General features: G+C 55.7%; 5 protein-coding genes across 6 annotated transcripts in view; 3 read left to right on the forward strand and 2 right to left on the reverse strand.

Moving 5' to 3' along the window:
- Nucleotides 1-54: 54 nt before the first annotated feature.
- Nucleotides 55-13,824, forward strand: PTSG_05311 (SNF2 family DNA-dependent ATPase; the record flags this gene model as incomplete). Its single annotated transcript, XM_004993826.1, has 36 exons — nt 55-99; nt 301-404; nt 530-624; nt 930-1,033; nt 1,274-1,377; nt 1,558-1,662; nt 1,895-2,027; nt 2,158-2,271; nt 2,476-2,562; nt 2,760-3,027; nt 3,280-3,422; nt 3,651-3,726; nt 3,985-4,106; nt 4,402-4,485; nt 4,585-4,665; nt 4,827-4,889; nt 5,043-5,776; nt 6,051-6,110; nt 6,229-6,341; nt 6,532-6,695; nt 6,852-6,881; nt 7,160-7,338; nt 7,503-7,618; nt 7,826-7,941; nt 8,161-8,211; nt 8,404-8,500; nt 8,719-8,831; nt 9,012-9,063; nt 9,225-9,289; nt 9,605-9,889; nt 10,015-10,131; nt 10,376-10,564; nt 10,802-11,314; nt 11,470-11,560; nt 11,713-11,885; nt 12,186-13,824. The coding sequence occupies 36 exons, from the start codon at nt 55-57 to the stop codon at nt 13,776-13,778; spliced, it is 6,579 nt and encodes a 2,192-aa protein (XP_004993883.1). The 3' UTR covers nt 13,779-13,824.
- A 178-nt stretch (nt 13,825-14,002) lies between these two features.
- Nucleotides 14,003-19,871, forward strand: PTSG_05312 (uncharacterized protein). The gene is made up of 17 exons (XM_004993827.1): nt 14,003-14,209; nt 14,491-14,596; nt 14,956-15,352; nt 15,595-15,631; nt 15,794-15,898; nt 16,133-16,336; nt 16,497-16,609; nt 16,850-16,977; nt 17,146-17,247; nt 17,432-17,561; nt 17,736-17,812; nt 18,070-18,197; nt 18,354-18,436; nt 18,670-18,785; nt 18,984-19,085; nt 19,416-19,490; nt 19,683-19,871. The coding sequence occupies exons 1-17, from the start codon at nt 14,093-14,095 to the stop codon at nt 19,832-19,834; spliced, it is 2,172 nt and encodes a 723-aa protein (XP_004993884.1). The 5' UTR covers nt 14,003-14,092; the 3' UTR covers nt 19,835-19,871.
- Nucleotides 19,872-20,122: 251 nt separating this feature from the next.
- On the reverse strand, nt 20,123-21,042 carry PTSG_05313 (uncharacterized protein; the record flags this gene model as incomplete). Its single annotated transcript, XM_004993828.1, has 2 exons — nt 20,682-21,042; nt 20,123-20,377 (listed from the first exon to the last, which is right to left on the reverse strand). Exons 1-2 carry the CDS (start codon nt 20,838-20,840, stop codon nt 20,123-20,125), a joined length of 414 nt encoding a protein of 137 aa, XP_004993885.1. The 5' UTR covers nt 20,841-21,042.
- Nucleotides 21,043-21,317: 275 nt separating this feature from the next.
- On the forward strand, nt 21,318-23,928 carry PTSG_05314. Of its 2 annotated transcripts, none has more exons than XM_004993829.1 (2): nt 21,318-21,477; nt 21,834-23,928. In XM_004993829.1, the coding sequence occupies exon 2, from the start codon at nt 21,984-21,986 to the stop codon at nt 23,346-23,348; it is 1,365 nt and encodes a 454-aa protein (XP_004993886.1). In that variant the 5' UTR covers nt 21,318-21,477; nt 21,834-21,983; the 3' UTR covers nt 23,349-23,928. The 2 variants fall into 2 exon arrangements, with proteins under 2 accessions (XP_004993886.1, XP_012493087.1); XM_012637633.1 differs by lacking the exon at nt 21,318-21,477 and adding an exon at nt 21,495-21,599.
- Nucleotides 23,820-24,862, reverse strand: part of PTSG_05315 (uncharacterized protein) — a 2,510-nt gene continuing 1,467 nt past the window's right edge. Inside the window, exons 3-5 of the mRNA XM_004993830.1 lie at nt 24,510-24,568; nt 24,340-24,385; nt 23,820-24,158 (exon numbers count right to left, since the gene is read on the reverse strand). Of these exons, the coding sequence (XP_004993887.1) occupies nt 24,127-24,158; nt 24,340-24,385; nt 24,510-24,568 (137 nt within the window). The 3' untranslated portion in view covers nt 23,820-24,126. The remainder of the gene's footprint in view (nt 24,159-24,339; nt 24,386-24,509; nt 24,569-24,862) is intronic.

The raw sequence follows: 24,862 nt of genomic DNA on the forward strand, positions 1-24,862 counted from the left end.
TGCTGCGCTGGTGTGGAGCACTAGTTTCCCACCCGTTCTCGCCATCTCACCGTCATGTCCTCGGTCGACGAGGATGTTGATGTGTCGCAATGCACCGAGGTATGTGTGCATGCGTGTGTGTGTCTGTGTGTGTGTGTGTGTGTGCATGTGTGTGTGTGTGTGTGTGTGAACTCGCTGCTGTGCCGGTGCATGATTCCAGGGTGCATAACTGAAGGGTACATGACTACCAGGGCATGCTGCCGCTCACGATGATTGACCCAACTTGCTTGTGTTCAACTGTTTTGGCGACGCTGTATAAAGGCTGAGCGCATGATTGCGATGTTCGTGGACAAGCTGAAAGATGCGGGAGGCAGCAATGCCAACGCGTTCTCCATGCTCGCCGACAAAGGACACAGCGATGACAGGTACTGCGCCATCAGCTGCAGCACAGCCAATGCACAGCCCGTATGCCGACTGCCTCCACGACCACTGGGGTTTGTGTGCGTGCTCACCACTGGTGTTGTGCTTCTTCGTGTCTGTCTGTATCCAGCGGAAGCGCGAGGTCAAGACGGAAAGCGCAGTCGGATGAGTCGTGGAAGTCCATTGATGCCGCCCACACAACACTGCCGTTTGCTCAGCCAAAGAGTAAGCTGGCTACCTCACGCATGTGCATGTTTATGTGTGTGTGTGTTTGTCTGTCTGTCTGTGTGTGTGTGTGTCTGTCAGACTGTCTGTCTGTCTGTCTGTCTGTGTGTGTGTGTGTGTCTGTCAGACTGTCTGTCTGTCTGTCTGTCTCTGTGTGTGTGTGTGTCTGTCTGTCTCTGTGTGCGTGTGTGTCGGTGCGTGTGTGCATGTGTGTATGTGATGATGCTCACAGCGCATCTAGAGCTGTCGACAACTCACCCTTGCTGCGCATTCTCGTGCGTGTTACTTGTGCCTGTGTGCTCCAGTCATTGAGCACGGAACGCTGCGACCGTACCAGCTGGAGAGCCTTCAGTTCTTTGCCAACCTCTACAGACACGGCGTATCTGGTGGCATTCTCGCCGACGAGATGGTCTGCACTCGTGCGTGCCTGTGACCAGCAACCACTTGTGTGTCACACACACACACACACACACACACACACACACACACACACACACACACACACACACACACACACACACGCACGCACACACACACACACGCACGCACACACACACACACACACACACGCACGCACACACGCACGCTCGCTCGACAAAGCTCATTGCCGACCCATGGTTGCCCGGCTGCGCCCTGTTCTGCGTCGTAGGGCCTGGGGAAGACGCTGCAAACCATCTCTTTGCTCGCGTATCTGCATGAACACAATCTCTCGCGTGGCGTGCACCTTGTCACCTGTCCGCTCAGCGTTCTCGGGTGCGTGGCAGTTACATCTCATCAGCTGGTTCCTGTTCGTCGCTGTTTGCCAATGCCACATGTTGGTTCTCTTTCCTCTTTTCCAAGTGTTGCCCTGTCGACACACACACACACTCACTCACACACATGCATGTATGCACACACACATACGCGTTCACAAACCCATTGGTGCATGCGCAGGAGCTGGTCAAACGAGTTTAAGCGGTGGTGCCCGTCGCTGACGGTGCAGGTGTACCACGGGCCAGAGCGAGCCGCCGTTGCAAAGAAGCTGCGCAAAATTGCAAAGTCGGCTGCCCCCCCCACCACCCCAAATCATTGCTCCATTGTGCTCTTGATACACGTGTGCCTGTGTGTGTGTGTGTGTGTGTGTGTGTGTGTGTGTGTGTGTGTGTGTGTGTGTGTGTGTGTGTGTGTGTGTGTGTTTGGTGTTTGGTTGGGCCTGGAGAACAGCAAGCAGCAGCTGATTCTCAATCATCGCTGACTATGTGAGCGTGCGTGCGACTGGCAGGACGGCAAGGCCGCAGGACTCCGTGCAGGTGCTGCTGACGACATACGAGATGGTGTCCAAGGACAAGCGCATGTTTCGCATCTTCAACTACGACTGCGTTGTCGTCGACGAGGCACACCGCCTCAAGAATGAAAACTCGCAGGTGTGTGTGTGTGGGGGGGGGGGAGCTCTCGTGTTTGAGCTTGACACACCGAAGTGTTGCCACGCTATCGCCCTCACCCTCCAACTGTCATCCCTTCCCAACCTGCTTCATCGTGACCTCTTGTGTGCAGTTGTCGTTGAGCCTGCGGGCGCTCAAGTCGTCATTCCGCCTCCTCCTCACGGGAACGCCAATCCAGAACAACATGCACGAGCTCTGGTCCCTCCTCAACTTCCTCTTCCCACAGGTTGGCACATGGTCTTGTGCGTGTGTGCGTGTGTGTGTGTGTGTGTGTGTGTGTGTGTGTGTGTGTGTGTGTGTGTGTGTGTGTGTGTGTGTGTGTGTGTCGAGCTTGGCGTTGCTTTTGGCACTCCCGCAAAGGGATTGCCTGTTTGTCCAAACAGAGCTCACGGTCATCCACCACACTACACCGCGACACCGCCAACTGCAGCTGTTTGGGGAGTCGACGACATTCGACACGCTGTTTGACGTCAAGACGGGGCACGCGGACAAGGACGTTCTCGCAAAGCTCCACTACGTGCGTTGGCTTGATTCCAGCTATCACCTGCTCGCCAAAATGCGCAAACGAACTTCCATCCCTGCATGCGCGCGCACACACACACTGACTCGCTCACATACACACACACATACACACACTCTCTCTCACACACACACGCACACACGCACACACACCACACACACCACACACGCACACACTTGCTCGCTCGCTGGCAGATTTTGAAGCCGTTTACGCTGCGGCGGTTGAAGCAGGATGTGGAGAAGGCGCTGCCGGACAAGATTGAGACCAATCTGTACGTGACGCTGACAGACCTGCAGAAGAAGTACTACAAGGCGATACTGGAGAAGGACGTGCACGGCCTGCTGGCAGAGATGCGCGGGCGGTCGAAGACGCGCTTGCTCAACACCATCATGCAGCTGCGCAAGGCATGCAACCACCCCTACCTCTTTGATGGCGTTGAGCCCGGCCCTCCATTCACAAACGGTGCGTTGCTCAACGTGTTCGTTGATGGAATGTGCACGCATGTGGTGCTGCGGCGTCCCCTTGTTCCAATTCCTGAGTCACAATCGAATCGCTGTTGGTGTTGGTTGCTGCCGATTGCTGCGCGCTGAATGACTGTGACACCCCCTTTGATATTCCTGTCATCGCATCCCCCTTTTCTCCTGCGCAACCTTTTCATTTCCGCCCACCGCTGCTCAACCGCGCGTTGCTCCTGTTCCCCGTCCCATCGTTCAGGGCCGCACCTGTGGCAGTCGTCTGGTAAGATGATTATCCTGCACAAGCTGCTGCAGAAGCTCAAGGCGCAGGGCTCGCGTGTGCTCATCTTCTCGCAGATGAACAGGATGCTTGACCTCATCCACGACTACTGCTTCTCACAGGTACAAGTCCAGAACGCGGCCGAGCCCTCTGCTGTTCGAGATTTGCTCGGTGCCCTGCTGCTGTTGTGGGAGATGTGTGCCCCTGCGGTGGCAAGCTGCTGCCAATGGATGCCCTGTGCTGTTGGATTTGAGCAACTTGCATGGTTGCACAGTCCTCAGCTGCTAATTCTCAATCCCACATGCTGCCCACTGTAACCTGGTGCCATGGTTGCGTTGCTGTGCACATAGGGCTACAAGGTGTGCCAGATTGATGGCAGCATGAACGCCCTCGATCGCCAGGAAGCCATTGAGCGGTTTCAGGAAGGTGCGATTTGAGAAAGTGGCGGGGTGTGTCGTGTGGCGGCGCGTGGTGGCATTTGGTGCGAATCACGTGCTCTGCTGTGAAGTGGTGGCGAGACGTACTGTTGCGCATCGCGTGCCGTGTCGTCCCAGGCCCAGCGCTATGCTTTCGCGGTTCTGCTGACTCCATCTACCTGCCAATCCCTGCCACCACAATTGCCTTCTTCTTCTCACCACACCATCCCCGCAATGTCGCTGCGTGGCCACGTTTATGCTGCTGCAGACGACAGCGATGTATTTGCCTTCCTGCTATCGACGCGGGCTGGTGGTCTTGGCCTCAACCTCACCAAAGCCGATGCCGTCATCCTCTACGACAGCGACTGGAACCCGTTTGCAGACATCCAGGTCTGTGCTTAATGATGATGATGATGATGATGATGATGATGATGATGATGATGATGATGATGATGATGATGATGATGATGATGATGATGATGGTGATGATGATGATGGTGATGATGATGATGTGTGCGTGTGTGCGATGTGACAGAGGGACACACACACACACATGCACACCATGTGTGTGTGTGCGTGAGCATTCTCATTCTGCTGTGCCATGTGCGCGAGTGTTTCATCCCGCAAACCGAGCTGACCGGTAGTTCCCACATCATGTGCCGTCCTTGCTTTGCGTCCCCGCCAGGCGATTGACCGTGCGCATCGGATTGGACAGACGAAGGCAGTGAAGGTGTACCGCCTTATCACAGACAACACCGTCGACGAACACGTAAGCCAGCACATGCGCCCCACAGACAGACAGACACACACACACACATACACACACACACACTCATGTGTTGACGTGCCCTGATTGCATCGACTGCAGATCCAGCAGCGGGCAGAGGCCAAGCTGTACCTCAACGCGCTCATTCTTCAGGGCGAGCAAGTAGCAGACTCCGCAACCAAGGTCCACCACCCTCACCCCTCCTCCATACACATGCACAGGGCTGCTTTTCTTGTGCTCACAGTCCCTGTCCGTCAGCATTGCATGTCCAGACGATGTGATATCTCCCCTTGAGCAGCTTCGCAGTAACACGCGCTCATGATTGTGGGTTGCTTGGTTTGCAGGTGTCAAATGCAGAGCTCTTGCAGATGGTTTCGTTCGGCGCCGATCGTGTCTTCAAGAGCGATGTACGTGCACACAAATGCGCACATGCACGTGCACTCTTCAACGAGCAACATGCCCACAAACTTGCACACACATTTACACACGCACACACACTCACACTCTCACATACACTCTCTCACATACACTCTCTCACACACTCACGTACACACGCGCAGGCGCCGATCACGGACGAGGACATTGATGTGATTATTGGGCGCGGCGAGTACAGGACGCAGGAGAACATGAAGCGGCTGCAGGAGAAGTGCCAGCACTCGCTGCAGACGTTTTCGCTCAAGTCCGAGTCGGACATAAAGGACAACTACCAGGCGTTTCTGCGCTCTGTGACAGCAATGGGCGGGGAGGAGGCCTCTGTGTCTGCCATGCGCCTTGCGGAATTCGTGGCCCCGGAGCCCTCTGCGCGCCACCGCAGCACACGCACCGCCGCGCCGCTGTTTGAAGGATTCTTCTCCGACAGCGACGACGATGATGACGACGGCGCAGGCAAGAAGGACGCACGCGCACGGCGGCCGTCGAGTGACGATGATTATGTTCTGCCCGAGGAGGCGACGATCAGCAAACCGCGGGCACCGCGCAAGAAGCGGGGGAAGAACAGCACCGCAAGCAACGGTGCTGGCACTGCTGCTGCTGCTGCTGGTGGTGGTGGTGGTGACACGGACGGTGGTGATGAGCACGACGCCACAGGGGACGACTTTGAAGAGGGGGAGGATGATGATGACGATGAAGACGATGACGAGGACGAGGATGAGGATGAGGAAGGCGACAGCACTGCCAAGGACGACGTGCCGGACGAGGTTGCTGTTCCCTTGGTCACGGACGCCCACGTTGCCGCCGGCATGACGGAAGAACGCGTCGGGACATTTGTCGAAGCGTTTAACCAGCACTGGCGCCTGTGAGTTGCCTTGACAGATTTACGTTTGGGGGGTGGGGGTGGGCAGAGGCGGTGTTTGCGCGCGCGCGCGCGCGTGTGTGTGTGTGCGTGTGTGTGTGTGTGTGTGCGTGTGTGTGTGTGTGTGTGTGTGGCGCGTGTGTGTGTGTGCGTGTGTGTGTGTGTGTGTGTGTGTGTGTGTGTGTGTGTTTGTATGTGTGTGTGTGTTTGTATGTGTGTGTGTGTTATTTGGACATGGGCCATCTCGTTGTGACGTCGTCTGCTTCTTGTGTCACAGGTGCCACTGCTGCCGCTGGTTTGGCCAGGATTCCATTGAGGAGATGGTCTTCAAATTCAGGTGAGTGTGCGTGTATGCATGTGTGCGTGTGCGTTTTCCAATCTCTGTTTGTGAAGAGTGTGTATGGTGCGGTGGCACTCAACTTTGAATGCGCTTGCTGATCGTGTGTGTACAACAGGCGAGCGCTTGATGCTGAGACGCCGCCTAATCCGCGGTCGTTTCCGCTGCCCAGCTTGGGCGACGTTCCCTCGGCCACATGGAAGCACTGCAAGGTTCTCCTCGCAAAGCTCGGTTCGTGTCGCCAAATGAGATAATAAGTCTCTCTCGCACGCCTCTGTGTCAGTCTGCATTCCGGCTCAGTTGCGCTTGCACACACACATTCAACACAACACACACGCACGCACACACGCACGCACACACACACACACGCACATGCTCAAACACACACACACACACAAACACTTGCCACATTATGCTTCAGGGTTTGAGATTGTCGATCGGAGGCAAGCGTATGTGACGGCTGCGGTTGAGAAGGAGTGGGAGACGATGGTGCGGGCGCTGGTTGTGCTCGCCCTGCGCATGCGGCGGCACAAGCGGTCGGACACGTTTGGCTGTTCAATCCTCACGCACAAGGCCACCGACGAGGTACAGTGTTACTCGGGCAAACAGTGAGCCCGCGGCAGGCATGCTTGCATGCTTGTTTTGTTTTGGGTTGGTTTGTTTTGTTTGGGTGTGAGAATACTTGCGCAGTCAATCATGACCTCACCACAGCAACACTTGTGTATTGGCTTTGTTGAACAGGTTCCAGACATTCAAGGCGTCCAGTTCAAGGTGGGGTCGTGTGTAGTCGCGTGCCTCGGCGCATGTACCCTGTGCTTGGCATGTAGTCCGCGTGTAAACCATGTGTGTGCGTGTGTGTTGTGTGTGTGTGTGTGTGTGTATGTGTGTGGTGTGTGTGTGTGTGTGTGTGTGTGTGTGTGTGTGTGTGTGTGGGTACTGCCCTGCGGTGTAGTTTGCTCAGTTCTTGGAGAGTGCATTTGTATCTGCTCGCCTCACGCATCATCTCACGCCACAACTTCCTTGTGCGTGTCTCACTCTACCTGCTGCAGCCCAACACTGGCCTGCGCGTTGCCGTGTGGGGCCATGTGGACTGGAAGGCTGCGCGCACGGCCATCCGCAGCCCCACGGGCTGTGTGGCCACGCCTGCCATCATGAAGCACGTGCAGCCGTTTGCTGTCGCCGGGGTTGTGAGTGGTCCGGGTGCACGCCACGTGGCCGTCTTTCAAACGTGAGCGCTCTGTGCAGTGTTCTGTACTGCTTCTGTGTGCACCATGTTCTGCTGTATTCACTGTGGGCGCCGTCGCTCCAACCCGCCTTCACCTTCGCACTTATTCGCGACCCATCTGCCATCATCACCACCACCACCGTCACCACAATCACCACCACCACTAGAGCCACTGATACGCCCGAACTGGCGCCGAGTGCCGGGTTCTTTGGTTCTGGCCGCGGGGGCGTGCTCGGCCGCCAAGCCACCTTTGCTGCTGCCCCGGTCCTGCTCAACAACCGAAGTATGTCGCTGCTGCATTGTCGTGCTGATGCTGATGGATGCCCGTGCTTGCTTTTCTCTCTTACACGTGGAGAGGCTGTCCCGCTTCGTCCTTCCTGAATGATGCAGTTGATCTGTCGGGTTCTACTTCCTTACTTGCTTTGTGTCTCAGTTGTTTTGTCATGCATGGCTGATGTGACATCGCTCCTTGTGCTGTGTGGTGATGCAGGCGATGCGCACCCCTGCAGCGTTGCGTGTGGGGCCCAGCACACCCTTGTCGCCCAAAGCAACGGCCAAATGCTCTCCTTTGGCAATAACACCTGTGGCGCGCTGGGACGAGTATGCGTAAGTATCTTTGTGCGCGAATGCTTGCTTCCTGCCTCCTATTGAATGAGCGAACAGCTGCGGTTTACAGCAACCATATCTGGACATGGGCTTTCACACACACAGACACACACACACGCATTTGAGGACTCGTTCACATCAATCAACACATTTGAGGACTCGTTCACATCAATCAACACTGCGCACAAACCACTGCGCTTTTTTGTGGCTGTTTGACAGGCCGACGATGCCACTGCTGAGAACCCGCCCATGAAGATGCGCCTACGACGGGTGCGTGTTTAATTGCATTGCAAGTTTCAAGTGCTGGCATGAACAGCACCAATCATGCCCCTGTATTTTTTATTTATTTATTTTGGTTTGGTTTGCCGCCTTGCTCACGTGTTCTGCCGTAACGTTCCATCCGTTCCAGCCACTCACTGCAGCCACCACACTCAATGTGCCCCCCCCCACTTCGCTTGACAGCAATTTATCTATGTGAGCTGTGGCCCGCGCTCAAGCTTTGCGGTCACCACCAACGGCACCGTCTACTCCTGGGGTGACAACACTCACAGAACGCTCGGTACAGAAGCTCGTGTGTGTGTGTGTGTGTGTGTGTGTGTGTGTGTGTGTGTGTGTGTGTGTGTGTGTGTGTGTGTGAACCTGCATGTCTGTAACTTGTTGCCCACGGCAACAACTGCAATCGCTAACCGCCACGTTTTATTGCTGTACTTCTCCTTTCTGCCCTATTCGCTCCCACCCCTCCAACTATTCCTGACCGCTTGCCTCTGTTCCACGCAGGCATTGCGTCGCGCGCGTCGAGCATGGCCCGCCCTCGCATTGTCGTCGCCCTCAACTGTGTGCATATTGTGCAGATTTCTTCAAACGAGTTCCACACGCTGTTCCTCGACAAGGTATGCTTGTGCTAGCCTGTCCGCTTCTGGCTGCGCGCGTGTGTTCGGGCGTGTGCTTGTGCGCAACATATGTGTGTGCTTTTGCATGGGGACTGAACCGTTGATTGCTGCCTTGCTCATGAACCACGCCATGGTTGCTGTGTGCTCTGCTGCGGCCTTGTGCTGTGTGGTTTACTGCAGCACGGGCGAGTGTTTGTGTGCGGCCACGGACAGCATGGGCAGCTTGGCTTCCGTAAGACTTGTTGCCGCGGCCCCTGTCTTGGTTGCCTGCACCCCGTCTTGCTTGTGCAAGTGTTTGTTGACTGTTCGCATGTGCACAGGCCAAACGCTGTCTCACTCGCTGCACTGTATCCACCGGGCGGCGTGACTGCCCGACGTTAATGCTACTGACAGGTGGACGGAAGAAGGCACCGACACCGCGCCCCATCCCGGCCTTTGAAAATGTCGTCATCAAGCAGGTTGGTGTGCGTGTGTGTGTGTGTGTCTGTGTGTGTGTGTGTGTGTGCCTGTGTGTGTGTGTGTGTGTCTGCGTGTGTGTTTGCGTGTGTGTGTGTGTGTGTGTCTGTGTCTGCGTGTGTGTCTCTGTGTGTGTATCTGTCTGTCTGTCCGTCCGTCCGTCTGTCTGTCTGTCAAAGTGCAAGAGTGCCTTTAGCTGGCTGTACTGGGCATTGGTTCCAGGCCATCCTGATTCTCATCCATCATGTTACTGTGCTCCTCCCCTCGATTCCTTCTGCTTGCCCCCGCCATGCTTCACTGTGATGTTTTGTTTGCAGGTCTCTGCTGGTCGCTTCCACTCGCTCGCGCTGGCCACGAACGGCGCTGTGTATGTGTGGGGCCGGCCCGTGAGCAGCGCCCCAGTCATGCAAACACCGCAGCTCGTCACCCGCCTCCGTGGCCGCAATGTGGTCAAGGTTGTTGCTGGCGACTCGGTGTCGTACGCCCTCACGTCCACTGGCCAGGTCTGGGCCTGGGGCTCTCCTGACATTCCCGAGCTCCTCTGCACTGACAAGGCCGACATGCCCACCCCGAAGCAACTGCCTCTTCCCGAGCACCTTCATGTGTGTCAGGCGGTATCAATGTGCTTGCAATGAATGCTGTGCTTGACTCACATCGTTGCGTATTCGGCATGCTTCAGCTGACACGCCCGCCATCACCACCCCTCTTCGCGCTGCGTCGTGTGCAGGCGGAGGACATCTGCTGCGGTTTTGGCTTTTGTGCGGCGTCGCTCTCGCAGCGCGAGAAGACGCAGGACAGCCGCATCTGCGAGGCGTGCCTCAACAAGATAGATTCGCCGTCGCAGGTACGACGATACAACTGAGCGTACATGTGTGGTGGTGGTGGTGAACGTGTGCGTCAAGCGCTCCCGTCACCACTCCTGCGCCCGTCCCCCGCCTGCTCAACATTCATCCACGAGTGTAGTTTCCCCTTTTGTTTTGCGTGACCTCTCTGGTGTGCGATCCCATTTACCTGCCTCCATGCCCGTCGCGTCTTGTCGCGTGTCCTGCTCACTGCGTGCCGTCCTTGCTGCTTGTGTGGTTGGTCAGGAGCGAGACGCGGCGTCGGCATCATCGAAGAGCATATGCTACTCGTGCCGCTTGCTAAAGGCGCAAGTGCCCATGCCACCGGCGTGGAAACAGCAGTATGGCGCTGCCTGGCCTCTGGTGCTCACAGCCCCGTTCGTACGCCCGCATCCCTTTGTCTTTCCGACGGCCCTCCTCTCCAAACCTCCAAAGGTATGAGGTTACCGCGCTGTGCTGGCGCTCTGGGTTTGGTACTGGCGGTGCTGGTAGTGGTGGTGATGTTGCGTGATATTGTTCAGGTGTTGAAACCGTAGCTCGTAGAGACTGACGCGGCCATGGGGCTGTATGCTCACCTGGTAGTGCTCTTGGGGACCCGCCGCTCTTCCCAAGCTAGTCGCTCAACATGTCAATGTCCCGCTTGCTCCATCCCATGTACTTAATGATACACAGCATCAGGTGCGTGCTGAGGCGCAGCTTGGTCTGCGGGCATCACTGGAGCGCGCGTGGACGAGCCTGCGGCAGGGTGCATTCCAGCAATACAATGCACAGCAAATGCACACGCTGCCGTCACCACCACAACAACAACAACAACAACAACAACAACAACAACAACAACAACAACAACAACAACAACAACAACAACAACAACAGCCCGACAAGGCGGATAGCCGTGATGATGACGGCGATCGCAGCGCATTAGGCGAGGAAAAGGAAGAGGAAGAGGAAGAGGAAGAGGAGGTAGACGTAGCACATGCAGGCACGGCGGAGGCTGAAGCTGGAGACGAAGAACAGAAGCCCGATACCCAGGAAGCAGAACCAGAACAAGACGTGACAACGGAGGGAGAAACGAAAGCAAAAAGGGCGAAGAGGACACAAGAAGGAGAAGAGAAGACGGCTGAGGAGAACCATCACCTGCAGCAGTGGTCACAATACGCCATGAACCATTCTCAAAGCTATGCCCAGGTAGGTAGGCAGGGAGCGGAGTGCATTGCTGAGAGAAGGGGGAGGAGGTTGCGTGCCTCATGTGGCTGTGCGCATATGTGTGGATGTGTGGGTGTGGGTGTGATGTCTAACACGTCCTTCTGTGAACAATGTTGCCTGCTGCTTTTCCAATGCAGCACTTTTTGGATGTGGTGAAAGAGTACCACGAGTGCAAAGCCACGATCCGGGACCTCATGTGCCAGCTAGTGAACGCCAAGCACCGAATGAGTGCGTCATTGAGACAGCTGTTTCTTACAGTTTGAGCACTGGTCCTTGCTGTGCCGTCTTGCCGAGATTTCTCTGCCATGGGTGCTACTCTTCCACTCGCCTGCTCCCATGACTCCTTACATACACACACGTACACGTACACGGCACTGCAGGTGCGGTCAAGCTGCAGCTGCGGGATTTGATGAGCCTGGGAGTGATGGGGGTGCCGAACCAATCGGAGGTGTTGGAGATGTTTGCTCCAGGCATCACGACTGTTGATGATGTTGCGGCGATGCACACCGCGATCCACGATGTGTTCACACACTCTGTTCGCAGGGAATTGGACGTAAGGACACACAGCACATGCATCCCATACCATGCCTCGTCGATGCTGTTATTGTTACTGCTGGTAGTGTGTTGTGTGTGTATGTGTGTGTGTGTGTGTGTGTGTGTGTGTGTGTGTGTGTGTGTGTGTACGTTGGAGGGGGAGACGTGTCTCTCTCTCTCCCCTTGCCCTTTTCTTGTTGGGATGGAAATGCCGTTGTCTTTGTGCGTCAATTTGTGACTGTGAACTCACTCGGCGTTGCACGTTTGTACACACACACACACACATTCCCGGCGCCCGCATACGCAAACACGCATGCAGATGTTGAAAGATGGGCTGAACCGACATCGACGGGAGATTGCGGCAATGCCTGCGAAAGACCTGTTGCAGCAGCACTTTGCGTCGAGCGAGCGGTTCATGGGGTATTCGCAGCGCAACGCCTCTCGCGCTGGGACGGATCCCGTGGCGATTGCCCGGGCACAGCAGCTGGTTGGGCCCGGCGACGTTGCAACCGTGGACGCCACATTTACCCTAATGTCCAGAGTGTTGGGTGACGGCGCCTTTGACCTTCACAAACAACGCTTGCAGCAGCAGCAGCAGCAGCAACAACAACAACAACAACAACAACAACAACAACAACAACAACAACAACAACAACACAACCAGCAGCAATTTCAGCAGCTATTACAGCGACAACAACAGCAGCAACAGCAGCAACAAGAGGAGCAGCGAAGAAGACAGCAGCAGATGCAGCAACGCCAACGGCAATACAACAAACGTTTGCGTCATCAGCAGTTGGGCGGGGATGCCCAAGCACCTGCACATGGTGGCAAGCGGAGAGCAGACGGTGCTGATGCTGCGGGGCACCAACTGCAGCACCCTTTATCTGCCTCATCGAGCGTGCATGCAAGCAAACGGAGCAAGCGTGTGGGTCACGAGGCCACAGCAGCCACGGCATCCGATGCTGTTGTTTTGATTGCCGACGACGACGACGACGACGACGACGACGACAATGAAGCCGACAACGATGGCGATGCTGCTGCCGAGGGTGGTCGTGTTCGTGGTCATGAAGCTGGCGAGGGTGCAGTGGCGGCGAGTGTCGAGAATGACCATGAAGGACGCCAGGCAGCAGAGACCCACACGAAGCACCGCAAGGCCGCGGGAGCACGGATGGACACGACGGGGGAGCGCGACGCAATAACCACTGGTGTTGCACATGGCACACACGCTGCTGGCGGTGGGAACGATGGCGACGATGAAGCAACGGAGACGGGATCGGTGGAAACGGAGAGCGACCCGTCAACGGTGGCGACAGACAACAACGACAACCACGACCACCACAACAACGCCGGTATCCCGGGCCGCCTTCATCAGCGAAAGGGCTCTGACGAGACGGTCACGGACGAGGGATCAGACCACGGTTACGGCCACGGGCAGGGTGCACAAGCATCATTGCATGCACCACCATCCCACTTCCACCAACAACAGCCGCCGTTGCGAGCGATGCCGACAATGGCAACTGCAGCTGCCTCTGCGAACCCACGCGGTGGTGGTGGTGGTGGTGGTGGTGGTGGTGGTGGTGGTGGTGGTGGTGTGGTACCCTTGCAGGTGCACCTACTGCAGGAGCATCCCATGCTGTCTGATGCTTTGGCCGCACCGCCGTCGCAGGGAGGCGCAGCAGCAGTGTCACCGCAGTCATCCTCGCGCACATCCACGGCTTCACCGTTCAGCACCGGCAGCAGTAGCAAGAAGAAGAAGAAAAAGAAGAAGCACAAGAAGCACAAGAAGAAGCATAAGAAGCACAGGAAGCAGGATAAGCCCATGGAGCGCAGTGAGGACAAGGATGAGACATCCGATGACGGTGTCGATGACGACGAAGACGACGACAACGACGAACAAACATCGCTCAAGTGAAGGAAACGTGGGGCTGTGTCGTTGTGTGTGTGTGTGTGTGTGTGTGTGTGTGTGTGTGTGTGTGTGTGTGTGTGTGTGTTGTTTACTTATACTTGTTTGGTTGGAGGTATTAAGCTTGCATGAAATCCCAGGACTGGAAAACAAACTTTGCTTTGCAGCAGCTGCTTGCAACAAGCAAGCAAGCAAGTTAGTGGAAAACAAGGAAGGAAACAAAAGCGGCGGGTGTGGCAGTTGTCATTGTTTTGGTTGGCTCTCTGCATGTGGCTCTCTGCGTGTGGCACAGCTTTGGTTTTGTTGCGACGAGAGGAAGAGGGATGACTGAGGCCACGCTACGGCTGCTGGCGTCGACGACGCTCGTGCTGCTGGCTGTGCTGGTGACAACGACGCCAGCCTCGGTAGCTGCGCGAAGCGTGATTGGCGACATCACACCGGTGTGTTCAGTGACACTGTGCACTGTGCTGCGTGTGGGTGCTCGCCTTCCTCAGTGTGGAGAGCAGTCCCTCATGCTTGGATGGGTAGATGGGTGGATGGGTGGATGTGGATGGGTGGGTTGTGCAGTGCCTATGCGTCAGTGAGTGCGGCGTGCGACGTGGTGTGGCTGAAGAGAACAAGTCCTTCATTGCACACTACTGTTGTGATGTACTGTGTGGTGTGCTGTAAGGGTACAAACTCATCGGCATTATGATCTCCTCCCCTATCCCGTCCCATTCAGGTCGCACGCAACTATGTGCTTGCAAATGAAGAGTTCTGCCATGGCCAGCTGGTGAGCGTGTTCAAGTTTCCACACCTCTTTGCCCAGATTGGTTACACTTACGGAGGTCAGTCGACTGGCACGCTGCAACGGTGAACGGGCTGGTTGGGGGCACAGTGTCGAATGCACGTGCTTCTGTGCTTGACCCTTGGGAGCAATTGCTTGCTGCTGTTGTTGTACCACCAATCTCACTGTGGTCATTCGTGCTAGTTGGTCTGTGTACTCCTCACCTGCACGTTTCATCACACTCACACTCACATCACATACACTCACACTCACATCACATATACTCACACTCACATCACACACACACACACTCACACATAACACTCACTTACACTCACACTCACACACACATCACATACACTCACACACACACATCACACACAACCCACGCACTGCGTGCGCGCTTGCTTGTTTGCGCAGGAGATGGTCGCAACTTCTTTCGGCTGCCTGACTTGCGTGGCTCCACAGTGCTGTCTGCAAACGAGACGTCGAGCATTGGGACCACACGCAATGAGGACGACGCGTCTGCGCTGCTGATGATCAAACACCTTCCCCAGCACAAGACGCTCACCACGCCGCTGCAAGCTGCGGCGGCCAATGAGCCCACCACGGGCCTGGCAACGTGCACCAGCGCTGACACAGGCTGCGTGGACGTGTATCCCTCCATGCTGGTGGGCAGCAGCACAGAGAAGACGGTGAACGGCGTGCGTGCTCCTGGTGTTGCAATGCACTTTGTCGTGTCCACACGCGGCATCTGGCCAACCTCGCCTCAGGACAGCCTGCAAAGCATCACCGAAGGCACAGCCCGTCCAGATGAGTGAGTGAGTGAGTGAGTGAAAGTGTGTATGTGTGTGTGTGTCTGCGTGTGTGTCTGTGTCTGCATGTGTGTCTGTGTCTGCATGTGTTGTGTTGGTTTAATGTGTGCGTGCGTGTGCGTAGCTGTGTGCTGTGTGGCTCTTTTTTCTCCTTTGCCTCCTTCCAACTCAAGAACCCAAGCGTGGCTGTCATCGCTGTCTTTTTCTTCTTGCTTGGATGTCTCCTTCTCACCACCGCGAACAGGTCAAGCACGAACACCGAACCAGTCGTCATCAGCTTGGTAAGCCACGTGCTTCCACCATGACAACACATGCCCATTCACATGCTGTGTTGTGGGAGTGGATGCCTTGTGTGAACCAGTGCCACCACGCTCACGTGTGTTCTGCCCAAAACGTGCCCTGTGTTCCTTCGTTCTTGTCATTCCTATGCCTGGTTGTATCAGAGCACTGCGGATTCCGATCGCCTTGGACACCTTTCCTTCGCAGATCCCACGCTCGACTTTAACGCGCGCCGCGATATCCCTGCCTCCTTCGCCACATCGACCGGCGTCGAAGGTACCTGTGGTGTCGCATGTGTGTGTGTGTGTGTGTGTGTGTGTGTGTGTGTGTGTGTGTGTGTCTGTGTGTGTGTGTGTGTGTGTTCTTGTTGTGCTCGAGCTTGTGCATTGGGGTTGATATATGTGTGCGTATGTGTCGACAGTGCACGTAGTGTGGATGCCACCACTGCATTGGTTTTGCTTATTGCGCAATGTTTGTCCACTTATTCGCACGGTCTGCACCAGGATGGTAGTGGCAGCCCCGCCTCCGTGGCCACGGTGGGCAACGGGGAATCATTTTCCGTCATTGGGCCAGGCCTCTTCCTCGCTGCGCACGCCGGCTTGGCAGACATGGAGACGCACACGCTTGGCGACGTGGCTGCGTTCCCTTTCTCCACCCCGTCTTCCTCTGATTGGCTGCCTTGTGATGGTCGTGCCATGAACAAGCTGGTGTGTTTGTGTCACGTGATGCGAACAGGACGTTGTCGCTGCTTGCCTTCCAACTTCTCCCATATTTTGAATGCCGCGCTTGTGGTGTTGCTGTTGCTCACAACCTCCACCCATCTTTTCCGCCTCTTCCCCTTTATCTGATTGCTCATGCTCTGTACAGAGCAATTTGCAACTCTTCACGGTCATTGGGGACGCATTTGGCGCCAACTCGACCCACTTCCACCTTCCAAATCTCAATGGCCAGACCATCTACGGCGCACGCACAGACGACAGGTTGGGCGGAGCACATCAACTGCCTGTATGCAATTATGTCGCGTTGAATTTCGTGTTGCGTTTGGCGTCGTCCTTTGTACACCGCTGCGCTGTTGTGCGTGTCTCGTATGCGCACTTGATTTGTTCTGTGTTTGCCTCCACTGATCATGTGGCTTGATACCCGATGCTTCGCATGGGTCTGTTGAAACCAACACCCGATGCTTTGATGGTCATTCATGTCAACATCATTGTTAAAAGCAGCCCAAGTTTCGGCTCGCGTGTCTCTGGGATGCCTGCGCTCGGCTGGGATGATGTTCCTGGCTTTTCCGGCAATGCCCTTCCCAACACCATTGCTCTCAAGACCTGTGGCACCGGACCATCTTGCACAGGTGCATGTGTGTGTGTGCGTGCGTGTATGTGTGTATGTGTGTGTGTGTGTGTTTGGCAAGGTGTATGCCACTTGCCACCGTCCTGAGTTGCATGGCATCCGATCTCATCGAGGCACACATCACGTATCTACTGCTTGTGTGTTCTGCGCTGCCTGCCGACTGCCGCAGAATTGCTGAATCCAACAACGAGCACGTTCTCCACGTCTAATGCCGATGCCATTCTGAATCACATTCGGGTGGCCTCGGTGGCGTTCTACATGTACGCGGCAGGTATGTTGTAACAACCTTCATGTCAAGGCAATCAAGCCTACGCCATGCAGCTTGCCTTGAACATTCTTTCATCCTTTGGTACCCAGTGGAGTTACATCACGTGTAACAAGTGGAGCAATATAACAGCAATGTCTTTGCCGGTTTCCGACACCACCTGTGGTTTTGTGCTTGGGGTTGCCTGCAGGCACGGCGCCATCTCCGAGCCAGTGTGCCGATGGCTTCTATTCCGACGACGTGGATCCCCTCTGCTCCAAGCGTGTGGAGGACATTCTTGGCTTGGCAGTCGTTAATCAGACGCTCACGCCCGCATTCAGGTCAGAGAGAAGGGGAGGGAGGTGTGTGTGTCTGTGTGTGTCCGTGTGTCTGTGTCTGTGTGTGTGTGTCTGTGTGTGTGTCTGTGTGTGTGTCGATGTTTGCGTGTATTTGTGGGTATATTCATCTATTCACGGCCATGTTTCGCCCCTCACTCCTCGCTGACCATGCTTCAGTCCAAATGTGAGCGAGTATACGGTGTATTTGCCATCCCTGCAAGAGATTGTCACCATCAACGTTCAAGCTCCAGACGGTATGGTACATTAGTGCTTGTGCTCATGTGTGCTTGGGTGAATGAACGTTGAGTTTGCGTATCGATGCCTTGCGTGTGTGTCTGTGTCTGTGTGGTGGGGTGTGCGTGCATGTGTGTGTGTGTGTGTGTGTGTGTGTGTGTGTGTGTGTGTGTGTGTGTGTGTGTGTGTGTGTGTGTGTGTACGTGTGCAGCTGTCATCACTGCCCAAAAGTTGCTTGTTGCTGACTCAAATCGCCCGGTGTTCTCTTTGCATCCAGGCTCCGGCGTGGAGGGCGATGGTTTGGTTGTCCTACGTGGCGGGCCCCAAGGCGAAACAGAGCACACTGTTCGCGTGGTGGCTGGAGCAAACACAGAGTACACATACTCCATCACCTTTATCCAGCCGGTACGCCGCTTCCCTTTTCTTTGTCCTGCTTGCCCGCAAGCAACTGCGTCAGCTGGAGCGGCAGCTGTCTTGCTTGAGTGTACCAAGTGTGTTTGCTTTCATCAGTACGGGTGCGAGCACGCCTCACTGTTATTGTTCGATGACTGTGCTGCGCAGTACATTTGTGGCTCCGGAACGGTGAGCGCTGGGGAGCGGTCGCAACCCGTCGCAGTGGAACGAAGCACAATCTCGGGCGACATGTGAGTGAATGTGTGTGCATGCGTGCGTGCGTGTGTGTGTGTGTGTGTGTGTGTGTTGCCTGCTCCTGCTGGGATCTATGCTGCCATGACTGCGCTGCTGCTGGCAATGCTGCTCCAAAGCTGTTGTTGGCGGTCGTGGTGGATGTGTGGGCGCCCGCTCCTGATTGTCTTGGGGTTCTCCTGGCAGTGCCCTCATTATCATCTGTCGCTTGTGTGCTGCCGTGCTTGGACAGCGAGGAGTATTCCAAGAACGCTGACTGCCCGCAAGGCACGATTGGTTCGCTGACAGTCACGTGTTCGCCGACATCCCCACAGTGGCGCGTCTCAACAGACACCTGCGCTGTTCCAGGTGTGTGTTTTGTGTGCATGTGTGCATGTGTGCATGTGTGTGTGTGTGTGTGTGTGTGTGTGTGTGTGTGTGTGTGTGTGTGTGTGTGTGTGTGTGTGTGTGTGTGTGTGGCTGGACAGAAGACTGCGTGTTTGTCTTCATTCTGATCGAACATCCCCCCCTCCTCCATCCGCCATGCTGCGTCACTATTGCCGTCAGATTGCGTTGGCGGCCGCGTGAAGAGCCGGCGCGTTCGTGTGATGCTGCCGCCAGGAAACGTTGGCGACACAGCGTACGCAGACTGCCCTGCTGGCTATCGAGGTGCGGGGTAGGGAGGAAGGCGCAAGCAGTCTTAGTCAGGCGGTGCTGTTGGTGGCGTGCTGTTGATGTGCTCGTGCAACTGTTGATGTGTCTTGCGCTCGTTTTGGTTTCGTTGCCTTTTTGTCTTGTTGACCAGCGGGATCAGCTTGCTTGCTCGCTTCCTTGTGTTGCTTGGGGTGCCATGGTTGACCTAGAGCTATGCGAATTGCTTCGTTGGTGCCTGACTGGATGAATATCAACATCATGGTCGCATATGTTCACACCGACTCAACTCTTCCACTGCACACAATCCTCCCCCCCCCCAACCCTTTCTCCCTTTTAACACGGCAGGCCGGCTGTCGTTTGAGTGCCAGCAAGCTCACCAGCGCCGTGCTGCCTACCGCCGCACGAGTGGGCAATGCAGAGGTGAGTGCACGTGCTTGCAGGTACTAGATGGTACACAGGCGCCGTGCTGGCGTGTGCGAAGACGCAAGTCACATTCACAGCGCACTTGCTTTGGGTTTGTATGCACCCCTGGCTCACATGCACATCTCCACATCACCCTGTGTCCTCCCCCCCCCCCCTTCACTTGCCTGCATGCGCGCAACTTGTGACCAGGCTGTGCTGCGCATCACCAGGACACCACGGGTGATGCGTGCGAGGCCGCATGCCAGCGCCAATACAATGCTCCCTCACGCTACACCCTCATTGATGCAAACCCAACAACGGGCTGCAAGGGGCGCTGTGAGTGTTTCCTTCTCCCTCCATAGCACCTTTGAACTCTGTGTGTGTGTGTGTGTATGTGTGTGTGTGTGTGTGTGTGTATGTGTGTGTTTCCTTTCCTCTCCAACCGTCGTTGACAACCCGCACGCGTTTCGTTCTTACAGTGTTGCGTCACATGTTCAATCGCGTGGGAAAGCAGCCACATTGGCATGTTTCCGTCTAAACGCCCAACCCTCTCCCCAAATACAGCCATCTGCACCTGAAGTCATGTCACAACAATGCTCAGAAGGACACGTGAACTACGCACAATCACAACTGCAACACGTGGACGGTCATCATCTGCGGAGGAGACGGCGGCCAAGCGTGGTGAGCGACATGAGCGTGCGTGCAGCAGGATACACCGTGCGCTGTGCACAGGCGGTGGTGGGGAGGGCACGGGGCACAGCAGCGACGGCAGCAGCGCACGTGTGCATTGCGCGCTTCTGTGCGTAGTAGCGCCGTTCCAGGCTGTCGACACGATCCAGGAAGAACGTGCCGGGAAACAGGTTCGTGTCGCGAGACTCGGGCGAAAAGTCAAACCGCGTGTACTCCTGCAGTCGTGGGGTGAGAGCAACATGAGTTCGTGTGTGTGTGTGTGTGTGTGTGTGTGTGTGTGTGTGTGTGTGTGTGTGAAAAACATATGAGCGACAAACGGTTGCACCCATGGCTGGGCAAGCGACGAACAGACACGCGCACTAACAGAGACTTAGGACACACACACACACACACACACACACACACACACACACAGATGTACGCACCCACACACACCAACACACATACACACACACACACACACACACACACACACACACACACACACACACACACACACACACACACACACACACACACATTACCTTGGGAGACGCCGTCGTAGGCCTCAAGGTCTTGCTGGGAGACATACATGGAAGGGAAGTAGACGTCCATGGCGACGATGCCCACATCCTGCGGGCGGCCGCCGAGCCACGATGGGACGTGGGTGGCAAAGTTGTTGGTCTTGCTGGTGTTCATCTTTGGCGTCAAGGGGAGCGAGAGACAAGCAGGGGTTGGTTGATCTGCCGAGGTGGACGTTCAGAGATGCTGAAGATCAGGCAAGGGCGAAGGCATCGAGAAAATGTCACCAATGGATGGTGGTGGTGGTGGTGGTTGATGGTGCACCTTCAAAACAACAACTAACCAAGCCCTCGAAGGTGGCGTGATCACGTTAATCATGTCTCACACCACATCACAACTGCTGTTGTTCCTCGTGACTTCACAACACAACAACAACGTCACAGACAACACCCACTGCTTTTGTGTTGTGTGTTGTGTGTGTGGCAACAGCCATCATGATGGCGTGTGCTGGTGGTGGTGCCACCTCCTTTAGCCTGTTTTTCAAATCGCGCGGCAGGTGTCCGCTTTCCTAAACCGCATTTTGTGAGTTTCGCACATGTCAGCAATAAAAGCGCTGACTCATGCGTGGGTTGGGTTGCACTTTCAAAAAAGTGGCGGCGGGACACAACTCAGTCGAAGAAGATTTGCTGCGGCACTCGTTCACCGCGCAAATTGGGGGTTGTCAGATGAACGATGGCGATGATGGTGGGGCACGACAAAGGCTCACTGATCACCTGTGCCAGTAACGTCTGCGAGGATGGTGCGCACGATCCAGGTGAGCGGGAGTGTGAGCGGGTGTGAGTGAGAGAGCGGCAACTCGGCTCATACCTCCCGCAACACTGCATGCTTTCCCTTGCTGTGGCGCGGTGTTTTTTTTTCTTTGCAGGCCTGTGTGTTGTGAGTGTGTGTGAGTGAGTGTGTGTGTGTGTGTGTGTTTGTGTGCCTGCCTTCTCCTTGCGTTGCTTGCTTGCTCGCCATCCTCCCGCACACACGCACACGCACACGCACACACCTTCATGCCACCTTTTTCTCTCTCTTGCTCCCTGTGTGTGCGCTCACTTATCCAACCACCCACTCTCCACACCCTCCTCGCTTGTCTCCTCCCTTCCCTCCATCTGGCATCGATCACAGGCCCACTGGCAAGCAAGAGGGTGTGCCACCACCCTACCCTCCGGTACACTGCCAAGGAAACACCACGAACGCACGCCCCGGCTGTCGCGGATCTCCGGGATCGGGATCCCTTCGCAGGCCCACGGGACAACACGGCGGTGACTGGCAGAAATGGAACAACACCAAGGCATGCCACGACTCACAGGCCTGACTGATGGCCATGAACGTGTTCCAACACGTCCGCACACCATGCCTGCAGCGTTGTCAACGCAGGCTGCCGCGCCCCACTCAAATGCCTCCTCTTCGGTCAATCCGTACGCCGATCACAAGTCAACGAGCCCGGAGCCATTTCGCCGTCAGCCCCCATCAACGCAAGCCGTTCTGCACCCAACGCCGGCCCACGGGAACCCCTCCGCACGCCCGCACGCAACCCAGGCCGCACAGGCAACGCTAGCAACCAGCCCTCAGTCACAGGGGTTTCCGCCGCAGGCTCAGCCCACCCCAATCCTCTCACGAATTCCAAGTCAAGACACACGGTCAAACAGGGTTCTCAACTTTGGCGAGTCTGCTCCACGGAGCGGTGCAGACGGCGGCCCATGGCCCGGCGTCAATCAGCCACCACTGTACGGCGACCTCCAGCATGGCAACCCGTCTTCGTTCCGCGACTTCCTTTCTCACCCTCAACACTCGACGAGCTCTTCCGCCATGGGCCCCAACGCCACCAACGCCATAAACGACCTTCTCCCTTCTGCTTTCCCGTTCTCGTTCGACGAGTCACAACTTCCTGGCATCTCCAATACGCCGCCAAGCTTTGGGGCACCTGCTGAGCTCACGGAACTGCCAAGTCCACCCAACCAAGAAGCGGCTTCTCGTCAGCTCGAGTATGCAACCGACCGTCCCGCCACCGCGCCTCCGACCATCCCCACAATCCCCGCCACCGCCGCTTTCGCGACCACAACTACCACTCCCCCAACTCCCTCCTCCTTCTCCCCTTATGCGTCCGCTTTGATGACCGGACCCGCCACCCAGCGTGTGACACCTGACACGGGCGAAAACACCAACGCCCGCAGCAACGATGCCGGTGACCACGACGATAACAACAGGGATGAGGAGGGGGACGATCATGACTGGGAAGACTGCGATGATGATGATGATGATGACGATGAGAACAATGACCACAACAATGGCGGTGCTGAGGACGACCGTGCCGTGAGTCGCCAAATGCACGCTGTACTTCAGGCACGGCGGCACCTGAAGCGGCTGCAGCGGGGCGCCAGGCGTTGGCTTGATATCACTCATGTGATGTCACTGCTTCCATCCGAGGCTGACATGACCCGGCTTCAACACGTTCTGGCCCGAGGCATCACACTCAACGACACCGACACTCGCGCGCTCTCCCGCAGCACATTCACAAGGATTCGCCGGCGTATGAAGCAGACTTATCAACTGCTGTCACGACTTCGCCACCTCTTTGGCCTTTCTCGCCGCCGGGACCAGAACTGCAAGGCTCAGCGCAAGCATCGTGGCCAAAACTAACACAATCGCTCGTAGAAGGCACCTTCCGTGATCCGGCCTGTCGATGTCTTGTCTTGGCTCGTCTGGTCAGCACAAGCCCTCGTCTTCACGCGTCGCTTTGTATGTCTTCAGCTGAGTTGTTGTGCAAACGCCGCTGCGTTTCCGCCAACACTCCCTCGCAGTTCTTCCTTGCGCTCGTTTTGTGCCGTTTCTCCCCTCTGCTTTTGTTCCTTCTTTCTCCCTCTTCCTGCTTTCTTTCTTTTCCCCCTCTTTGTGCTTCCTTTCTGCTTTCTTTCTTTCTTTTCCCCCTCTTCGTGCTTCCTTTCTGCTTTTCTCTCCCCCCCCCTCTCTCTCTCTTCTTGTTTCCGCATTGCTGATGTGCGTGCCTTCCCGTAGTCCCCTCCTTTCCATTGCATTTGTCACCATGCATCTGATCGAAAAGCTCTTGCTTCATGCTTGCTTGCTTGTGTTACTGTTCTTTCACTCGTTCTGCCGCTTTTGTATTGCCAAACTCCCTTTCGACTGCACCTTTGCATGGCCATGCATTGTTTGCTGCGTCGTTTACTTCCCCCGTCAAAAGAAAATGTCTTCACAAATGGCAGACGGACGGGGAGAGAGACAGAGAGACACGCAGAGAGCGAGAGAGACAGAGAGAGATCCAGAGAGACAGAGAGAGACAAACATAGTGGCCAGCAAAAACCACCGAAACTAACTTCGACACCACTGACAAGGAGTGTGGCAAGTAACAATGTGTCGAACCAAGCACAAAACCAAACATGAACCTGATCCAGGCACCACTTCATCTCCTTGTCATTGCCTTGAAGCGCGACTCTGTGAGTGTAGTGTGAAGGTGGACGTGGAAGGGTGAGGTGTGACGTTGATGATGTGCGTGTTGCAGACGAGAAGCACTGTCAGTGGCGATCATGGTGGACGTCTTGAGCGTTGGGATGAAACCACGGCCAAAACAACCACACACACACACACACACACACACACAGTGGGTGCTTTTCACCTAGTGCTCGAGAGTATTCATCCAACGCTTGCGCTGACGCCATCATCTGCACATGCACGGCCGCGGCATTCCAAGCATGAGTCACAAGCGCACGGGACAACCCAACCACATCAAGCCCCCAACACAGGAACCCATACATGAACACAAACACACATGCCCTCTGAACGCACCTCTGTGACTGCACTTGACAGCACGTCCACTTTGTCCAACAACGGCCTCAATTCCTCCTCTGCAAGCAGGGCAACATGAAGCACGATGTGTGTGTGCGTGTGTGTGTATGTGCGTGTGTATGTGTGTATGTGCAATTATGTGTGTTGGGGTTGAGGGGCCTAGATGCATACAAGGAGAACAACAACAACAACAACAACAACAACAACAACAACAACAACAACAACAACAACAACAACAACAACAACAACAACAACAACAACAACAACAACAACAACAACAACAACAACAACAACAACAACAACAACAACAACAACAACAACAACAACAACAACAACAACAACAACAACAACAA

The sequence above is a fragment of the Salpingoeca rosetta genome, assembly GCF_000188695.1.
Source record: "Salpingoeca rosetta unplaced genomic scaffold supercont1.12, whole genome shotgun sequence".
Lineage (NCBI taxonomy): Eukaryota > Choanoflagellata > Craspedida > Salpingoecidae > Salpingoeca > Salpingoeca rosetta.